Source organism: Phacochoerus africanus, chromosome 9, assembly GCF_016906955.1.
Source record: "Phacochoerus africanus isolate WHEZ1 chromosome 9, ROS_Pafr_v1, whole genome shotgun sequence".
Classification (NCBI taxonomy): domain Eukaryota; kingdom Metazoa; phylum Chordata; class Mammalia; order Artiodactyla; family Suidae; genus Phacochoerus; species Phacochoerus africanus.
The window spans coordinates 24,986,930-25,005,263 of NC_062552.1; the positions used below are offsets into that span (position 1 = coordinate 24,986,930).

The 18,334-nt window shown below is 59.4% G+C and overlaps 1 protein-coding gene across 1 annotated transcript; it reads left to right on the forward strand.

The window, feature by feature from the left end:
- The first annotated feature begins 226 nt into the window (after window positions 1-226).
- Window positions 227-15,531, forward strand: LOC125135345 (complement C4-A-like). The gene is made up of 41 exons (XM_047795377.1): window positions 227-368; window positions 520-718; window positions 897-1,098; window positions 1,307-1,377; window positions 1,462-1,550; window positions 1,734-1,816; window positions 2,241-2,337; window positions 2,512-2,617; window positions 2,728-2,860; window positions 3,482-3,597; window positions 3,706-3,882; window positions 4,000-4,182; window positions 4,291-4,476; window positions 4,631-4,789; window positions 5,052-5,178; window positions 5,595-5,669; window positions 5,940-6,134; window positions 6,217-6,328; window positions 6,419-6,489; window positions 6,731-6,870; window positions 6,984-7,193; window positions 7,439-7,490; window positions 7,593-7,682; window positions 7,828-8,037; window positions 8,211-8,286; window positions 8,424-8,580; window positions 8,675-8,788; window positions 8,883-9,054; window positions 9,224-9,456; window positions 9,533-9,700; window positions 10,314-10,373; window positions 11,181-11,274; window positions 11,352-11,538; window positions 11,656-11,746; window positions 11,903-11,977; window positions 13,941-14,043; window positions 14,179-14,268; window positions 14,352-14,450; window positions 14,618-14,701; window positions 14,999-15,131; window positions 15,277-15,531. The coding sequence occupies exons 1-41, from the start codon at window positions 304-306 to the stop codon at window positions 15,416-15,418; spliced, it is 5,226 nt and encodes a 1,741-aa protein (XP_047651333.1). The 5' UTR covers window positions 227-303; the 3' UTR covers window positions 15,419-15,531.
- The last annotated feature ends 2,803 nt before the right edge of the window (window positions 15,532-18,334 follow it).

Consider the following 18,334-nt stretch of genomic DNA (forward strand, 5'->3'; position numbering starts at 1 on the left):
GTGCAGACACACACCCGGCTACCTCCTGTAGGGGAGGTGCCCAGGGCACTGGGATAAGAGGGGTTAACAGGGAAGGGCTGGACCTCTCTCTGGGCCGTGATTTCCTCAGAGACCCAGGTGTCCGGGGCGCACCCCCCAATCCTGGGCCTGGGGCCAGTTGCTGTTCTTGGCTGTCACGTGGTTTCCCAGCTTGGCTGGGCCAGGGGAGGAGCAAGGTCCAGAGTCAACCCCGCTCCCAGCCCCAGGGTGACCAGAAAGGAGCAGGCGGACAGACGGGTCTGATCCCTCCTGAGTCCTCCAGCCATGAGGCTCCTCTGGGGGCTGATCTGGGCGTCCAGCTTCTTTGCCCTGTCTCTGCAGAAGCCCAGGTCCTGGAAGCAGGATGCTAGAGACCCCAAGCATGGCCAGGGCTGGCGAGGGGACAGCAGGCGTGGGGTGGGGCAGGGGGACCCGAATCGGGGGTGAGGGGTGGAGGGGCCTGAGGTGGGGTGGCTGCTGACTCCCGCCTGTTCTTCCCAGGTTGCTCCTGTTCTCTCCTTCTGTGGTTCACCTGGGGGTCCCCCTGTCGGTGGGGGTGCAGCTCCAGGATGCTCCTCCGGGACAGGTGGTGACAGGATCGGTGTTCCTGAGAAACCCATCCGGTACTCGTGACCGTTGCTCCCCAAAAGTGGAGTTCAGCCTCAGCTCAGAAAGAGACTTTGTACTCCTCAGCCTCCAGGTAACGGCCGCCGCTCCCTGCCGCCACCACCTGCCGCTTGCCACACTGTCCTCTGTGCTCTTGTTCCTTCCCAACGCCCCTCCCCTCCTCCCAGCCCAGGGTCTCCCCCGGTTCTGTCTCAGGGTCTCATTTTCCTTCTGCTCTGTCTCTGACCCGCTCTCGCTCCCTCTCTGAGCAGATCTCCGTGGCAGGCGCCAAGGAATGTGGGCTCCATCTTCTCCGCAGAGCCCCCGACGTGCAACTGGTGGCCCAGTCATCATGGCTCAAGGACTATCTGTCCAAAAAGACCAACATTCAGGGAGTCAACCTGTTCTTCTCCTCTCGCCGGGGGCACATCTTTCTGCAGACTGACCAGCCCGTTTATAACCCGGGCCAGCGGGGTGCGTTTCGGCCCCGGGGCCCCCACTTCGCAGCCCTTCCCAGCCCCTTGAGTGATGGCACCCACAGCCCCGGAAAGTACCCCACGGGAAGGCTGCTTCCCAAATATTTATTCTCCTCCCCGACGCTCCCTGGAAGGGGCCCCGGGGCCAGGTCCCACCCTTTCCTAGCACTTGGCCTCTGGCTCACGTCCTCGCCCTCCATTTTCAGTTCGGTACCGGGTCTTTGCTCTGGATCAGAAGATGCGCCCGACGGAAGAAACCCTCACGGTCATGGTGGAGGTGAGTCTCTGACCTCTGACCTTCTGGATCGGCCAGGGCTGCCGATCGGATCCCCGACCGTGACCGCTTCCATTCCCATCGCAGAACTCTCATGGCCTCCTCGTGCGGAAGAAGGAGGTGTATGTCCCCTCGTCCATCTTCCAGGATGACTTAGTGATCCCAGACATTGCCGAGTGAGCGCCCCCACCTGCCCCCCCCCACACCTCCCCAACTCCCACGTCCACCCGGCGCTCCACCCAGTCACATCCAGAGCCCCCTGGGCCTCTGGTTCCCCTCTTCCTGGGGGGCGGGGTCCCTGGCCCTCAGCCGGCCTCTCGCACACATGGGCTGAGTCCCCCCGCCTTGTCTGTGCTCAGGCCGGGAACTTGGAAGATCTCAGCCCGATTCTCAGATGGCCTGGATTCCAACAGCAGCACCCAGTTCGAGGTGAAGAAATATGGTGAGAGCCCCTTTCCTGCAGGGAATAAGGGGTGAGGGTGGGGACAGGGCAGGGTCAGGGGATGGGGCTGCCCCAGCCAAGAGGGGAGAGGAGTCCTTAAAGGGTCTTTTCAGGGAGTTCCCGTTGTGGTCAGTGGTAATGAACCTGCCTAGTATCCATGACGATGTGGTTGGATCCCTGGCCTTGCTCAGTGAGTTAAAGGATCTGGTGTTGCTGTGAGCTGGGGTGTAGGTCCCAGATGAGGCTTGGATCTGGCGTTGCTGTGGCTGTGGCATAGGCTGGCAGCTGCAGCTCTGATTTTACCCCTAGCCTGGGAAGCTCCTTATGCTGCGGGTGTGGCCCTAAAATTAAAAAAAAAAAAAAAAAAAAAAAAAGAGGGTCTTTTCACAAGAGTCTGATCTGCCCTCACTTTGCCCTTGGTCAGTCCTTCCCAACTTTGAGGTGACGATCACTCCCGAACAGCCCTACATCCTGACAGCGCCTGGCTTTCTTAATGAAATCCAAATGGTCATCCAGGCCAGGTAACACCCCCTGGCCCCCCAGCAAGGCCCTGCTCCCAGGGCTCCCCATTCATGTTCCCCAGATGTACGTGCCTTGGAACCCCACTCCCGCCCCCGCCCCAGCCCTCCTCCCTCCCAGCCCGCTCCGTTATTCCCTCCAGCCCTCAGCCCTCACCCCTCTCTCCGTGGTGGCAGGTACGTCTACGGGAAGCCAGTGCAGGGGGTGGCATATGTACGCTTTGGGCTCCTGGATGAGGATGATAAAAAGATTTTCCTTCGGGGGCTGGAGAATCAGACCAAGGTAGGAAGGAGGGTGGGGGTGTGCTGGGTAGGGGAGGTGGGCGAGGGAGAGGAGGAGGTGGGAGGAGGACTCACGTCTCATTCCCTGCTCTGTTTTCTCCTTCGCTCCAGCTGGTAGAGGGCCAGTGTCACATTTCCCTCCCAGAGGCCAACGTGCAGAGTGTGCTGCAAAAGCTTAATATTACAATTAATGACCTCCCAGGGAAGCGCCTCTATGTTGTGGCAGCCGTCATTGAGTCTCCAGGTAAGTGGCTTCCCCTGACTGTAACCCCAGACCCTCACCTCTGACCTTGAGGTAACCCTCTGTGCTCCAGCACCAACACCACCCTTCTTCTCTTCATCTGGGCCCCAGAGCCAGGAAAGAGCCAGGAGACTACCTCTCTCCAACTGCATTTCTGGGGAAGGGGCACTTTCCCCTGTCTCAGTTTATTTTTTTTTCTACCCACCCATCCATCATCCATCTGTCATTCATCCATCCATCCATCCATCATCCATTCATTCATCATCCATCTATCATCCATCTCCATCCATCCATTCATCATCCATCACCCATCCATCCATCCATCACCCATCCATCCATCCATCCATCCATCATCCATTCATTCATCATCCATCCGTCATCCATCTCTCCATTCATCCATCCACCCACCATCCATCCATCCATCCATCCAGCAGACACATGTTAGGCACCGTCTGAGTGCTGGGTCCTGTGTTGGCCTCAGCAAATGTGGAGAGGAATAGGAGGCCTGCGCCCCGAGGAGTTCACTCTTGTGGGTGGAAAACACTTGAGCTGCCTCCCCTGGCTCCCCTTTTCCTCTCTCCCTGGGTCTCTGTTGTCCAGCTCTGTCTACCCTGTGTCTTGCAGGCGGGGAGATGGAGGAGGCAGAGCTCACATCCTGGCGTTTCGTGTCATCTCCCTTCTCCTTGGATCTAAGCAAAACCAAGCGACACCTCATACCTGGGGCCCCCTTTCTGCTGCAGGTTCCTTCTGGAAGAGGGAGGTTGAGCGCCGGGAGAAGGGAGGTGGTCAGGAGGGCGCAGGGTCTCACTGGCCTCTCACTTTCCCCCACCCCGCCCTCGCCCCCCTAGGCCCTGGTCCGCGATGTGTCAGGCTCCCCAGCCGCTGGCATTCCCGTCAAGGTTTCTGCCAAGTTGTTTTCTGGATCTGCTCCTAAAGACCAGGATGTTCAACAGAACACAGACGAGAGGGGCCACGTCACTGTTCCCATTGGCATCCCCAAGACCATCTCGGAAATGCAGCTCTCGGTAGGGCCCCCCTCGTGGGAGGGGGTGCGGAACGAGAGAGGGTCCCAGGCTGGGGCGAGAAGCTGGGTGCCTGGGTCCCTGCCGCCAACCCCACCACCCTTTCCCCCCTCTCTCTAGGTGTCTGCAGGCTCCCCCCATCCCGCCACAGGCACGATCATCGTGAGAGCCCCCCCGCCAAGAAGCCCCGGCTTTCTGTCCATTGAGCAGCTGGACACTCGACCCCCTAAAGTCGGGGACACACTTAACCTAAACCTGCGAGCCGTGGGCCTCGTCGGGAGCTTCTCTCACTTCTACTACATGGTGCGCACGAGCTGGGTTGCGGAGGAGGACAGGGTGCAGGGGGCCCCGGGGCAGGAAAGAGCCCCGGGCTGAGGACGTGCCATGAGGAAGACCCCACTCTTGCCCCAGATCCTCTCCCGGGGCCAGATCGTGTCTGTGCATCGAGAGCTCAGGAGGGACCTGACCTCTGTCTCTGTGTTTGTGGACCATCACCTGGCACCCTCGTTCCACTTCGTGGCCTTCTACTACCAAGGGGACCTCCCGGTGGCCAACTCCCTGCGAGTGGACGTCCAGGCTGGGGCCTGCGAGGGCAAGGTAACTGCCGTGCCTGCGTGCGTGCGTTAGGGGGTTCAGAGAAGGGGGAGACGATTGCAGACAGGACGTGGATTTAGTTGGGGTGCCTGAGGACGCCCAAGACCGAAAGAAGTTCGCCCCAGCCTGACTGCCCCCCACCTCCCGCCTCTGCCAGCTGGAGCTGAACGTGGACGGTGGCAAGGCGTACCATCCTGGCGAGACTCTAAAGATCCGCCTGCAAACTGATTCTCCAGCCCTGGTGGCACTGGGAGCTGTGGACACGGCTCTGTATGCCGTGGGCAGCAAGTCCCACAAGCCCCTCAACATGGCCAAGGTGTGTCAAGCCCCTTTCCCTAACCCTGCCCCTCCACGGCTCATTGTCCTGCTGCCCTGGGCCCCGAATCTCACTCGTGGACACCCCCCCCAGTCCTCCCTTGAGCCTTGGCCCCCCTGGCCTCTGACCCCCCTGGCCTCTGACCCCCCGCTCTCTGTGTCTCTCATACTTGTCCGCATGCTGCCCTCTCACCTGCAGCTGAGTGGCTGGTCCAGCCCATGGTCACTGGTGTCTCTGCAACATCCCTGCCTTTTCTCACCAGGTCTTTGAAGCTATAAATCACTATGACCTTGGCTGTGGTCCTGGAGGTGGGGACAGTGCCACTCAGGTGTTTGAGGCAGCCGGTCTGGCCTTTTCTGATGGAGACCAGTTGACCCCAACCAGAAAGAGTGAGAACAGAGGAGGAAGGGGGATGGGGATGGGAACATAAAGAAGAAGGAAGGGGAGTTCCCGTGGTGGTGCAGCGGAAACGAATCTGACTAGCATCCATGAGGATGCAGGTTCGATCCCTGGCCTCGCTCAGTGTGTTGGGGACCCGGTGTTGCTGTGAGCTGTGGTGCAGGTCACAGATGCGGCTGGGATCCCGCATTGCTGCGGCTGTGGTATAGGCCAGCAACTGCAGCTCTGATTCAACTCCTAGCCTGGGAACCTCTATATGCATCCGGTGCAGCAGTATAAAGACAAAAAAAAAAAAAAAAAAAAGAAGAAGAAGAAGAAAGAAGGGCAGGGAGGTCTGGGCAGGGGAGAGGAGCAGGGAGGGGAGGCCCCATGCCATCAGGATGGCTGCAGTCCTGCTCTCTACCAGGTCTGGGCTGTCCCAAGAAGACAAAGACCCGGAGAAAGAGAAACGTGAACTTCCAAATGGCGATTAATGAGATTCGTGAGTTGTGGGTGCCTGTGAAGCCTTCCACGTGGGCCCCAGGGTCAGGATGGGGGTCGCCTGTTGGCCCCTCCACTCCCGAGTGAGCCAGGGTTGTGGTGGCTGCAGAGGTCCATGATCTGAGGTTGGAGATGGGGGTGGCGGGGGAGGCACTTTCCTTTGGTGGCTCTGGAGTTCCTGGTCCCTCAGGGTGTTATCTAGCCGTCAGGCTGGGAGTTGAGGTGCGTCTTCTCTTTGCTCCCTCACGCTTGCCCTGGCCGGGTCCCGCAGTGGGCCGGTACTCTTCCCCCTTGGCCAAGCGCTGCTGCCAGGATGGGCTGACCCAGCTGCCCATGGTGCGCACCTGTGCCGAGCGGGTGGCCCGTGTGAAAAACCCGGCCTGCCAGGAGCCCTTCCTGTCCTGCTGCCAGTTTGCTGAAGGCCTGCGCAAGAAGACACGCAGGGGCCAGGGGGGCTTTGCCCGAGGTGAGACTGGCGGGGGCCTGGTGGGGGCACCTGGAGGGGCAGAACGGCCGGGTCCTCACTGCCCTCCACCCTGGTCCCCCAGCCATGGAGCTCCTGCAGGAGGAGGAACTGATCGAGGAGGATGACATCCCCGTGCGCAGCTTCTTCCCCGAGAACTGGCTGTGGAGGGTGGAGGAAGTGCCCCATTCCCTCCAGTGAGTGCGTGTGGCGGGCCTGGCCTTGTCTCCCGCTGCCTCGGGAGTTGGCCTGGAGGGTCACGGAGCCTCTCGCCTTTCCCACCGCAGATTGTCACCGCTGCTCCCGGACTCTCTGACCACGTGGGAGATCCACGGCGTGAGCCTGTCCAAAAGCACAGGTGCGGTCGCCTTCTTCCATCCCCCGTTGACCCAGGCTCCCTGCTTCCTCCGCTCTTGGTGTAGGCAGGATGGGCAGAGACCTGGTGTAGGTCTGCACGCCTGCGCTGGGGCTGGGGGCCAGAGAGCAGGGCCAGGGGTGGGGCGGGGGCAGAGCTGGGGCAGCCCCCGTGCCCCATCCCACCGGCACCCTGTGGCTGTGACACCCCCAGGCCTCTCACATCTGCCTCCTCCATCTGTCAGGCTTGTGTGTGGCGACCCCGGCTCGGGTCCGAGTGTTCCGCGAATTCCACCTGCACCTCCGCCTGCCCGTCTCCATCCGCCGCTTTGAGCAGCTCGAGCTGCGGCCTGTGCTTTACAACTACCTGGATAAGGATGTGCCCGTGAGGCCCCTCAGGAGCCCGAGCACAGTGTGGTGGGTTGGGGGCCGGGCAGGCGAGGGCTGGGGAGTCTAACTGGGCCGGGGCTCTGGCCCTCCCCCTCTTCCTGCCCCCAGGTGAGCGTCCACGTGTCCCCAGTGGAGGGGCTGTGCCTGGCTGGGGGCGGAGGGCTCGCCCAGCAGGTGCTGGTGCCTGCAGGCTCTGCCCGGCCCGTTGGCTTCTCTGTGGTGCCCATATCAGCCGCTGCTGTGTCCCTGAAGGTGGTGGCTCGAGGATCCTTTGATTTCCCTGTCGGGGACGCAGTTTCTAAGATTCTACAAATTGCAGTGAGTGGAACACCCTGACTCTAGATCCTCAGGCTCCTGGATTTACCCCCCGACCCCAGCACCCTCTCTACTGGCCAGGCCAGAAGTCCAACACGCAAACCCACTGCTTTGGTCTGTTTGCATCTTCTACAATTCTGATCTAACTCCATCCTGAAGTTCACACGCCAAGCCCTGGGGGGCCTGCACTGGGAGGGGCAGGCTGTGTTCCTGTGTGACCTCTCACAGCTGTGTTTTGCCTGAGACAGAATGAAGGGGCCATTCACCAGGAGGAGCTTGTCTATGCACTCAACCCCCAGAGTGAGTGACACCCCCCACCCGAGCCATCCGTGTCCTAAGGGGGTGGGAGGTGGCAGGGAATGTGGACAGCAGGACAGACTGCCAACGTTTTCATCTCCCTAGACTTCCTAGGCCGGAACTTGGAAATTCCTGGCAACTCGGATCCCAATGTTATCCCCGACGGAGACTTCAAGAGCTTTGTCCGACTCACAGGTGGGAGTGTCCTCCAGTCCCTTCCCAGTGGCCACCCTTGGATTTAAACCTGTGGACCTTGGTTTGATCTCATAACTCCATGACCTTCTGACCCTGAGTCCCCAGACCTGTTCTCTGACCCTTAACCCTCTCCCTCCCCTAATAGCCTCAGATCCACTGGACACTTTGGGCTCTGAGGGGGCCTTGTCACCAGGAGGCCTGGCCTCCCTCCTGAGGCTTCCTCGGGGCTGCGCGGAGCAAACCATGTTCTACTTGGCTCCAACGCTGGCTGCTTCCCGCTACCTGGACAAGACAGAGCAGTGGAGCACACTGCCCCCTGAGACCAAGGACCACGCCGTGGATCTGATCCAGAAAGGTTCTGGGTGCAACAGCAAGCTGACAGGGGGGCCAGGAGAGGGCAATTAATGAAAGATGGGCAGCCCAGGTGGCTAGATGGGGGGGGAACCCCAGTGGAACTGGGGAGCATGGCCTTGGGCCCGAGCAGCGGGAGGCTCAGTGTCACCTTAGCAGCTGCTTCTCCTCTCCAAGGCTACACGCGGATCCAGGAATTTCGAAAAAATGATGGTTCCTATGGGGCCTGGTTGCATCGGGAAAGCAGCACCTGGTGAGGTTGGGAGAGTGGTTCTGGGTGTCTGAGAGGGGCCAGGGCCGGTGGGGGCAGAGCCAGGTACTAGGGGAGAGCGGGGCCGTGTCCCCTCGGGGACCAGTCCCTATCCCCAGACGTCCATTCCTCCCCTCTAGGCTCACGGCCTTTGTGCTGAAGGTACTGAGTTTGGCCCAGGAACAGGTGGGCGGCTCACCCGAAAAGTTGCAGGAGACGGCCGCGTGGCTGCTGTTGCAGCAGAAGGAGGACGGGTCATTCCACGACCCCTGTCCCGTTATCCACAGGGACATGCAGGTGCGGGGCTGGGAGGCTGGGCCACAGCGCCCAGGATGCTCCCTGCCCCTTCCCCCTCCCGGCTGACATCTCCTTTTCTCCCGCCTTCACCCAGGGGGGCTTGGTGGGAAATGACGAGAAGGTGGCGCTCACAGCCTTCGTGGTCATCGCCCTTCATCACGGGCTGGCCGTCTTCCAGAACAGGAATGCGGAGCAGTTTAAGAGGGTGGTAAGACCCATGTGGCTGCCCCTCGCCGACCGCCTTGCTCCTCAGGAACCCCTCAGGTGTCCAGCCCTCACACATCCTCCCCACTTTCTTCTAGGAAAACGCCATCTCGACCGCAAATGATTTCTTGGGGGAGAAAGTGTCTTCCGGGCTCCTGGGCTCCCATGCAGCTGCCATCTCGGCCTATGCGCTGTCGCTGACTGGGGCCCCCGAGCAACTGCAGGATATTGCCCACAACAACCTCATGGCCATGGCCCAGAAGATTGGTGGTGAGGGGTCCTGGCAGTGAGCTGGTGGGGGGCGGGGAGGAAAGAATGCAGACCCCCCGAGGGACTCAGGGTACAAGCAGGGATGACAGCGGTAGAATCGGAGAGCCTCGCGGGTGAACGTCAAAGGGCCAGGTGCCTGTTCATGCGTGGGTCTCTTTTCTCTCCCCAGATAATCTGTTCTGGGGCACAGTCCCCAGTTCTCAGAGCAACACCTTGTCACCCACCCCGGTTCCTCAGAGACCAACAGACCCCATGCCCCAGGCCCCGGCCCTGTGGATTGAAACCACAGCCTATGCCCTGCTGCACCTGCTGATCCGAGAAGGCAAGGCCGAGATGGCTGACCAGACCGCATCCTGGCTGACCCGCCAGGGCAGCTACAAAGGGGGATTCCGCAGCACCCAGGTAGGGGCTGCCCTGGGCTCTGGGGGGGTGGGTGGTCCTGAGACCACGTGCCTGAGTCCTGGCCCAACCTCCCCAGGACACAGTGATCGCCCTGGACGCCCTGTCTGCGTACTGGATCTTGTCGCACACCACCGAGGAGAAGGAGCTCAACGTGACCCTCAGCTCCATGTCCCGCAGGGGGTTCAAGTCCCACGTGTTGCGGCTGACCAACCACCAAGTGAAGGGCCTGGAGGAGGAGCTGCAGGTGAAGCGGCTGGCTTGCCATGGCACCGGGACCTACCTCGGCCGGGCCAGAAGCCATCCCTAGCCCCGGGCACCTTTCTGTTATCTTTGTGGGAAGACTGACAGGCAGTGTGACCTAGAGAAAGTCACTGAGCCTCTGAGCTTCATTTTTCTCATCCGAAAATGATACGGCGGAGTTCTCATTGTGGTGCAGTGGAAACAAATCCTTCTAGGAACCATGGGGTTGTGGGTTCAATCCTTGGCCTCGCTCAGTGGGTTAAAGACCCGGTGTTGCCCTGAGCTGTGGTCTAGGTCACAGATGCGGCTGGGATCTGGCGTTGCTATGGCTGTGGTGTAGCCCGGTGGCTGTAACTCTGATTAGACCCCTAGCCTGGGAACCTCCATATGCTGCAGATGCAGCCCGAAAAAGCAAAAAAAAAAAAAAAAGGAGAATGATACAGGCAGAGTCTACCCAACAGCAGTTTTAGGAGGCTGCAGTGAGGTAATGCAGGCAAAGGCGGAAACTTTGTGGAAATGAGAGGCAGGCGAGGAGGCGGGGTTGTTTTTTGGGAGGAGGTACGTTGGAGCAACCATGAGCTCTTCTCACATTTCTTTCCCTTTTCTGTTTCCCAAAGTTTTCCTTGGGCAGCAAGATTAATGTGAAGGTGGGAGGAAACAGCAAAGGAACCTTGAAGGTGAGAGCTGGCAGCCCTGGGCCACTGGGGCCGGCAGGATCAAAGCCGGGTCTTGAGTGGGAGTCCGGCAGGCAGAGCCCATGGCTGGGGAGGAGGAAGACACCCTGGGGTCCCCTGCGCTTCCGCCCAGCTCTGGTCTGCACCCTCGCTGGGTCCCTGTCGTCCTCTTGACACCTTGGTGCTGCTGCTCCAACACCAGGCACCTCAATCCCAGCTTCCCCCACAAGCTCCGGTCCCGGTGTCCCACAGCACCTCAGACACAGTTGTGCCCCCAACCCCTTCTCCCTTCTGTGTCCCCTTGTCTGGCTGATGGAGTCCCTTCCCCACCAGGAGCCTGGCCGCCACTCTGGAGGCCGTCTTAGTGCCCCCCCATCCCGAGCCCATCCTTATGACCCCAGAAACTTCTCCTCTGCTCCCATCCCAGCCCTGCCCACCTGCCCAGCCAGACAGATCCCCTCACCTCCTCAGGCCTTGCCTGGAATGTGTTTCCCCTGCTTCTTGTCCCACGTGACAAACTCATTCTCCTCCTTCAAGGCTCGGCCAGAAGCCTTTCCTGAACGTTCTGTCCTAGCCTCCTCTGTGCAGGTGTAGCACACTCGCCCCAGGCCAGGTCCCTGCCCTCCACTCTGTGTCACCGTCTGACCCAACGCCTGGGCCCATTCCTATTTCCGGACAGCCGGGAGGGCTCGAGAAGGGACTGGAGGCCTCCAATCCCTTAGCCCAGGGAGGTACCCTTTGGTTTGGCTCTGGAGAGAGGTCTTTGGCCCCAAACATCCCGTGTCCTCTCCCCGTCCCCTGTTGAGCCAGATCCTCCGTGCCTACAATGTCATAGACCTGAAGAACACCACCTGCCAGGACCTTCAGATCGAAGTGACGGTCAAGGGCCACGTAGAGTACACGTGTGAGTGTTGGGGTCGGAGGCCGTGGGTCCCTGAGGGGCTGGGGCCGGGGCGGAGCACCAATGCTGTCCCCTCGCAGTGGAGGCGAACGAGGACTATGAGGACTATGAGTACGAGGACCTTCCTGCCCAGGATGACCCTGGGGCCCACTCCCAGGCCGTGACGCCCCTGCAGCTGTTTGACGGCCGGAGGAACCGCCGCAGGAGGGAGGCACCCAAGGTGGCCGAAGAGCAGGAATCCAGGGTGCAGTACACCGTGTGCATCTGGTGAGCTCGGGGGGCACTGCTGGGCTGGTGGGGGGGCGGGGGCAGGAGCGAGGTGGGGCTGGGTGTCCACAACCTGGCAGAGGGGGCCCCCGGACAACAGGGCCCATGTCTCTGCAGGCGGAATGGCCAGGTGGGGCTGTCGGGCATGGCCATCGCGGACATCACCCTCCTGAGTGGATTCTACGCCGAGCGGGCTGACCTGGAGAAGGTGTGGCCAGTCACCCAGAGGGACCCCCTGTGCCCTCAGGAGCCCTGCCCCAGCTCCGCACCCCCCCCCCCCCCGCCCCCGCCGCCGCTGCTGAGCCCTGTCCTGGGCAGGGGCGTGTGAACCTACCTCCCTGTGACCAGCTCCCCTTCCCCGCAGCTGACCTCCCTCTCTGACCGGTACGTCAGTCACTTTGAGACCGAGGGGCCCCATGTCCTGCTGTACTTCGACTCGGTGAGTCGGGGGGCTGGTGACAGAGGGGGTCACCGTGGCGCTGGGTTTCCTGAGCTGGGGCTAAGGGGTTTCCCAGCAGGTAGCAGACGCTAGTGCCCTTAGAGAGAACTTGTGACGGGAGCCAGGAGGCAGGACAGGAGCCGGCCAGAGCTGAGATAGTGGCGGCCTGGGGGCCTGATGCCTGCAGGTGGGCGGCTTGGGGCCCAGTGCCCATCAGCAGGGAAGAGCTGGGTCTGAGCCTTTGATAAAGATGGATTTGGTCCACTTCAGGGACCGCCTTCGTTTTGGTTTTTAGGTTGTAGATCTTCTTGCTGGTTTTGGTTTGGATATAAAAGCGTATTTTGTTTTTTAAAACGATGGTGATCCTAGATGAGTTGTTTTTGTCTTTTCTTGGCCTTATTTGGCTAAAACAAAGTTATCAACTCTCTGGAGTTCCCCTTGTGACTCAGCTGAAATGAATTTGACTACCATCCATGAGGATGCAAGTTGGATCCCGGGCCTCGCTCAGTGGGTTAAGGATCTGGCTTGGCCGTGAGCTAGGGTGTAGGTTGCAAATGAGGCTCGGATCTGGCGTTGCTGTGGCTCTGGTGTAGACCGGCGGCGGCAGCAGCTCTGATTCGACCCCTAGCCTGGGAGTTTCCATATGCCACGGGTGAGGCCCTGAGAAGCCAAAGCATGTGTGTGTGTGTATAGAATTATGTATTATATAGATATAATGTTATCAACTCTCTGGTGACCCTCAAAAAAAATTTTTTTGGAACATTTACTGTAACCTCTTCAAGAAAATATGAAAAAGGCCCATTAATACTGTGATACCATTAGGCAGGTCTTCGTGGTTGGGGAGACCGTCCCTGCCCAGTGTGAGCAGAGGGGACAGGCCCTCGTATCTTGAGGGGCCAGGCAGAGGAGTCTGGGTGAACACGGTGAAAATGAGGAACTAGGAGGATTTCAAGACCAGAACTCACCATGCAGCTTAGGAGGAAAACTGCAGGACACCAGGCTCTGGGCCAGTGTGGGCACGAGGAGAGCATCTGGTCCTTGACACGAGTGGTGGGGTCAGGGAGGATGGGCAGACTGGTAGCACCCGTCGTTAGGCTGTGGCTGATAAGGGAGGCCTCAGCTGCATCAGTGACAAAGCAAGGCTGTCAGGATGGTGAGTGGGTCGGGGCCAGGGGCAAGCACAGTAAACCTGGAGAAGTTAATACATCCTGCAAAAATCCTACTGCAAGAATAAGGCTGAGGAGTTCCCGTTGTGGTTCAGAGGAAATGAACCCAACTAGTACCCATGAGGACTTGGGTTCAATCTCTGGCCTCACTCAGTTGGCTAAGGATCCAACATGGCCGGGAGCTGTGGTGTAGGTCGTGGATGTGGCTTGATCCCACTTCGCTGTGGCTGTGGTGTAGGCTGGCAGCTGCAGCTCTGATTTGACCCTTAGCCTGGGACTTCCCTATGCCGTGGGTGCAGCCCTAAAAAGAAAGAAAGAAAGAAAAAGAATAAGGCTGAAAGTTTTGTTTGGGAATCACCAGCCTGCGGAGTTTGGGGAGAGAGAGCCAGGAAGTGGTGAGGCCTCCACAGGGCAGCGCAGGGGAGGGCCAGGCCCAGGGCCGGACCAAACCTCTAGAGGGAGGGAGAGGGGACATCAGGAAGGACCAGGTCAGAAACCAGGGTGGTCCAGACGCTGATGCTCAGCTTAGGGCAAGTGTCACAGAGAACGCGTCTGTGATGTGAGACTCTGTGGAGGAGACTGGGACGAGGTCACCACGTGGGCGGTGAAGTCAGCAGAGACCTTGGGGAGCAGTTTTTAGAAATCCGGAGGCTGGAAGGTAACAAAATGTAAAGGCCATGAAAGATAAGAGCAACAGGAACCAAGCTGAGACGGGCCAAGGAAAGACATCACAGCAGCGTGCAGGGCCCAGGGGTGGGTTCCTGACCTCCCCCCACCCCTGCCCCCCCCCCCGCCAGGTCCCCACCTCCCGGGAGTGTGTGGGCTTTGGAGCCGTGCAGGAGGTGGCCATCGGGCTGGTGCAGCCGGCCAGCGCCGTCCTGTACGACTACTACAACCCCGGTGAGCTCTTGGGGGCCACGCGGGAGGTTGGGCTAGGTGGCCCTGAAGGGTGGCAGGGGAGTCCTGTGGCTCCGGGGGACTGGGGAGGCAGAGGGGGGCCTGTGCCCTAACTCTCCCCTCTCTGCTTTTCTCCAGAGCACAAATGTTCTGTGTTTTATGGGGCGCCAAGTAAGAGCAAATTCTTGTCCACATTGTGCTCGGCTGATGTCTGCCAGTGCGCCGAGGGTGAGAGCTGGGGCCTGGGGGGCGGGGGTGGGAAGATGGCCCAGTGGGGGCCTCCACTGTCTCATCTGGACCCTTGACTGCAGGGAAGTGCCCTAGACAGCGCCGGGCCCTGGAGCGGGGGCTGCAGGACCTGGATGGTTACAGGATGAAGTTTGCCTGCTACTCACCCCGCGTGGATTACGGTCAGTCTTCCCGCCGGGCCCCGGGGCCCTGACCCTCTCTCTGGGTGTGCCTGCTCCTCCCAGGCCCGCGGGTGGCCTTTTCGCTCTGTGCTGATTTACAGCCCTCTCAGCCTCAGGGGCCCTAACCTTCCCCCTCTTCTCATAACCCCCCCTACGGCCGCCCCCAGCCTTCCAGGTGAAGGTTCTCCGAGAAGACAGCAGAGCTGCTTTCCGCCTCTTCGAGACGAGCATCACCCAAGTCCTACATTTCAGTAAGAAGGGGAGGGATGAGTGGGCGTGGCTGGGGGGGAGGTGGGTGCGGGGGGACCTCTGGGGCCTGGCTGCCTGCAAGAGTGAAAAGTCAGCTAAATCTAAGCTCAGATCCCTTGGGCCCCTTGGAAGCTCTGGGCTTATCAATAATCAGGACAGCAGTGGCACCTCTGCATGGGGAGCAATGAGGGTCAAATGAGAGGCTTGGCGCAAAGCCCCTGGCCCCACGCTGTTCCACCCCTTCTCCTCCCCTCTGACAACTCCTTCTCCTCCCCTCTGACAACTCCTTCTCCTCTCAGCTAAGGATGTCAAGGCCGCTGCCACTCAGGCCCGAAACTTCCTGGTGCGAGCCTCTTGCCGCCTTCACTTAGAACCTGGGAAAGAATATCTGATCATGGGGCTGGACGGGACCACCCACGACCTCAAGGGAGAGTGAGTTTTCTGGGCCCCTTGGGTTCTTGCTCTCCTCACCCCTGACGAGGGAACAGATCCCCTGTCCCCTCAGAGGCCAGGTGCCTTGTGCTCGTCTGCCTGACCATCCTCCTGACTCCTGCTGCCTGCCCCGTTGCCCCTACAGCCCCCAGTACCTGCTGGACTCGAACTGCTGGATCGAGGAGATGCCCTCTGAGCGCCTGTGCCGGAGCACCCGCCATCGGGAGCCCTGTGCCCAGCTCAGAGACTTCATCCAGGAGTACAGCACGCAGGGCTGCCAGGTGTAAGGGCTACTCTGCTGCCTCCCCCAGGAAAAGTCGCCCCTGGATCCTTGCTGGGCCCAGTCCCCTGAACATAGGGACACAGGAGCAGGGACCCAATAAAGGCTTTTGGCAACAGAGTGTCCATGTGTGTCTCTGGCACCGAGACCAGGTTCCGGGGGGCCCAGGCCAGGGTCTGCCTAATCTGAAGCCCTCAGAGCTGGATGTCCAGCTCTGCCTTCACTCACCCCCTCCTGCCAGGTGACGCCCGGGGAACTCAGACTCTCGCAGGACCACCACGAGCAGCCCTGTGACTCAGCAGGTCACCCTGAGCTCGGATGACCCAGTGCCCACCCCAAGGCCTCCCTTTCCCTGGCCTGCGGGGCACCACCAGCCCCCATGTGGCTGGTCACCGTGGCCTCAGGTGGGGGTGGTGCTCAGCCAGCAGCCGGCTCTTCTGCCTCATGAGCAGCTGTCCAGCCACCCGCCTCCCGCTCTGTCCTCACACAGTTGGCAGGTCTGGGGTCTTGCTTTCAGCCAAGACCTGGTCTGTTGAAAGCTCGTTTGATACTTGATCCCTTTATCAGCAGCATTAGGTAACTTTCCTCAGATCTGGTGCAATCCTCAGCTCTGGTGATGTCTTCATCTAGTTACAGATTTCAAACAAGCCAGAAGGCCGACTTTGATGTGCCTGTCAACACGCTGGGGAACCACTGTTCTTCTGGGGTCAGCCCTCCCCGCCTGCCTGCCTAGCTCTCCCCCATTCGGCAGCACCCCTGGGGTCTTCAGGGCTGACCTAGGAATTCATCTAGAAAAACTTGCTGAGGAGTTCTCTGTGGCACAGCGAGTTAAGGATCTGGTGTTTTTACTGCAGCCACTTGATTCACTGCTGTGGCACAGGTTTGATCTCTGGCCCAGGAACTTCCACATGCCACAGGAACAGGGGGAAAAAAAAAAGGAGGGAGAGAGAGAAACTTGCTGAGATCAATTTTGATGGAAAATGAGCCAGCTCAGCAGCCTGCCAATCATTCAGCAGAAATTTGCAGAGCCCTCATTCTATGCCATGCCCTGGGCGAGATTGCCAACCTCTGTGAAAAGTGTAATGTCGGGGGGTGCGGTGTGTGTGGCTCTGTCTGGTCCTGTGGGGCACGCAGTTTGGGCATCTGACCCAGTCTGGAGGAATATGAGAAGGGGGCTGGGAAGGCTTCCTGGAGGTGGTGACATCTAAGTTGGATTCTGAGAAGTCAAGCCAAGAGAGTAGGGGTAGATGAGGATGTTGGAAGCAGAAGAAAGAATCTAAAAGGCCCGGAGGCCTGGAGCAGGACAGAGCACATTTGGAGGCACAGCATATAAGTCATCATGTCTGGCATGTGGACTTGGAGGTGGCGTGGAAGAGACGGGGCTGGCATTTAAATGGCGTCAGTTAAATGGCGTCCCATTTATGAAGGGATGGTCACAAGCCTGCCAGCATTCCAGGTCACTCTCTTTTTAAATGGAGTGCCCTCCTATTCCATGTAACTTTGAGAAGCTCTGACCTTCCCCAGCACTTCTGAGGCTTCCTAGGGCTGATGTCTACATAGTCTGGTCATTGCCCACCAGATCTCTCCCCAGAGCCAGTCAGCATGGTGGTGGCATAAACCCGTTTCTGAGAGCCAAAGATTCCGCTACAGTTGTGGCAAGACTTGGCTTGGGGCTGGGAGGTGCCAGCTGTTGCTGCCCAATCCCAGAAATCCTACCCCTCCCCATGCTGGGCATGAATCCAGCCTGAGCCTGAGCTTCTTCCACCAACAGTTCACTCCTCAAGCTAGTGGGTGGCAGAGCCGAGATCTCGACTTCGGCTCCCTGGTGGTACAACCTTGCTCTGAGGACCCTTCACCCCTGCGCTCAGGGGTGGGAATTGGGGGATGTGAGGATCTCAGGACACCTCCAAGCCATCACCCCCACTCCTAAGCGCCCCAAGCTCTCACTGAGCCCTGCCAGCCCTCTTTAGCATGACCCCTCCCCTATAAGCCCCTCAACTGCCTCTTCACCCATAAAAGTGGCTCCTGATCATCCTACTTGGTCCAGTGGGACCCCACCACTTATGGCAACAGCTCCCAAAATAGCTGGACCCCTGGTCTCAGCTGTGGCTACAACGTCCCTTCTGGAGGACTTCGGAATCCATGGGGGGCATGTTCAGTCATGCCTAGAAACCGTCCCCTCTTGCCCTGTGTCTAGACGTGTAACCTGTGGACTCTAATCCCAAAGGCAGTCCTGTTCCTCGGGCAGCTGGAGCACAAGCAGCCTGACTGTGGACAGGGAGGAGAGGCCCGCAGACAAAGGCGGGGGGCGGGGGGGGAATGAAGAGTGAGGAAGCACCCCCCTCTCTAGGGCTTTTTTCTATTCCCTATCCCCAGGCTTCCAAGGCCAGTGAGGTCCCTCCTACTTTCCTGCTCTTGGGTCCCATGAGATACCCTGTATTTGTACAACAATTCTTATTTGGGGCTCAAGTCAGCTCAAGTGGGTCTTGCAACCAAAGAGTATCAGGTACATGGTGAGAGCTCCATGGGGGACCATATAATTCTCCAACTTTTTATGGAAGTCCCTGGGCTAGGGGTAAAATCAGAGCTGCAGCTGCAGGCCTACGCCACAGTCAGAGCACCATGGGATCCAAGCCACATCTGTGACCTACACTGAGCTCACGGCGGCACCACATCCTTAACCCACTGAGCGAGGCCAGGGATCGGACCTGCATCCTCGTGGATGCTAGTGGGGCTCATATCCCACTGAGTCACAACAGGAACTCCACTCCTGCAGCTTTTGAGAAGGAAACGGGGCACTACTGCCGACCACACTGGGGCTACAGCTATAAACCGGGATAACACAGGCGAACTAGGCTCCATGTTTCCCCATCTGGAAGTTACAAGAGAAACACACTGGAAGTTACAAGAGAAACACATCTTG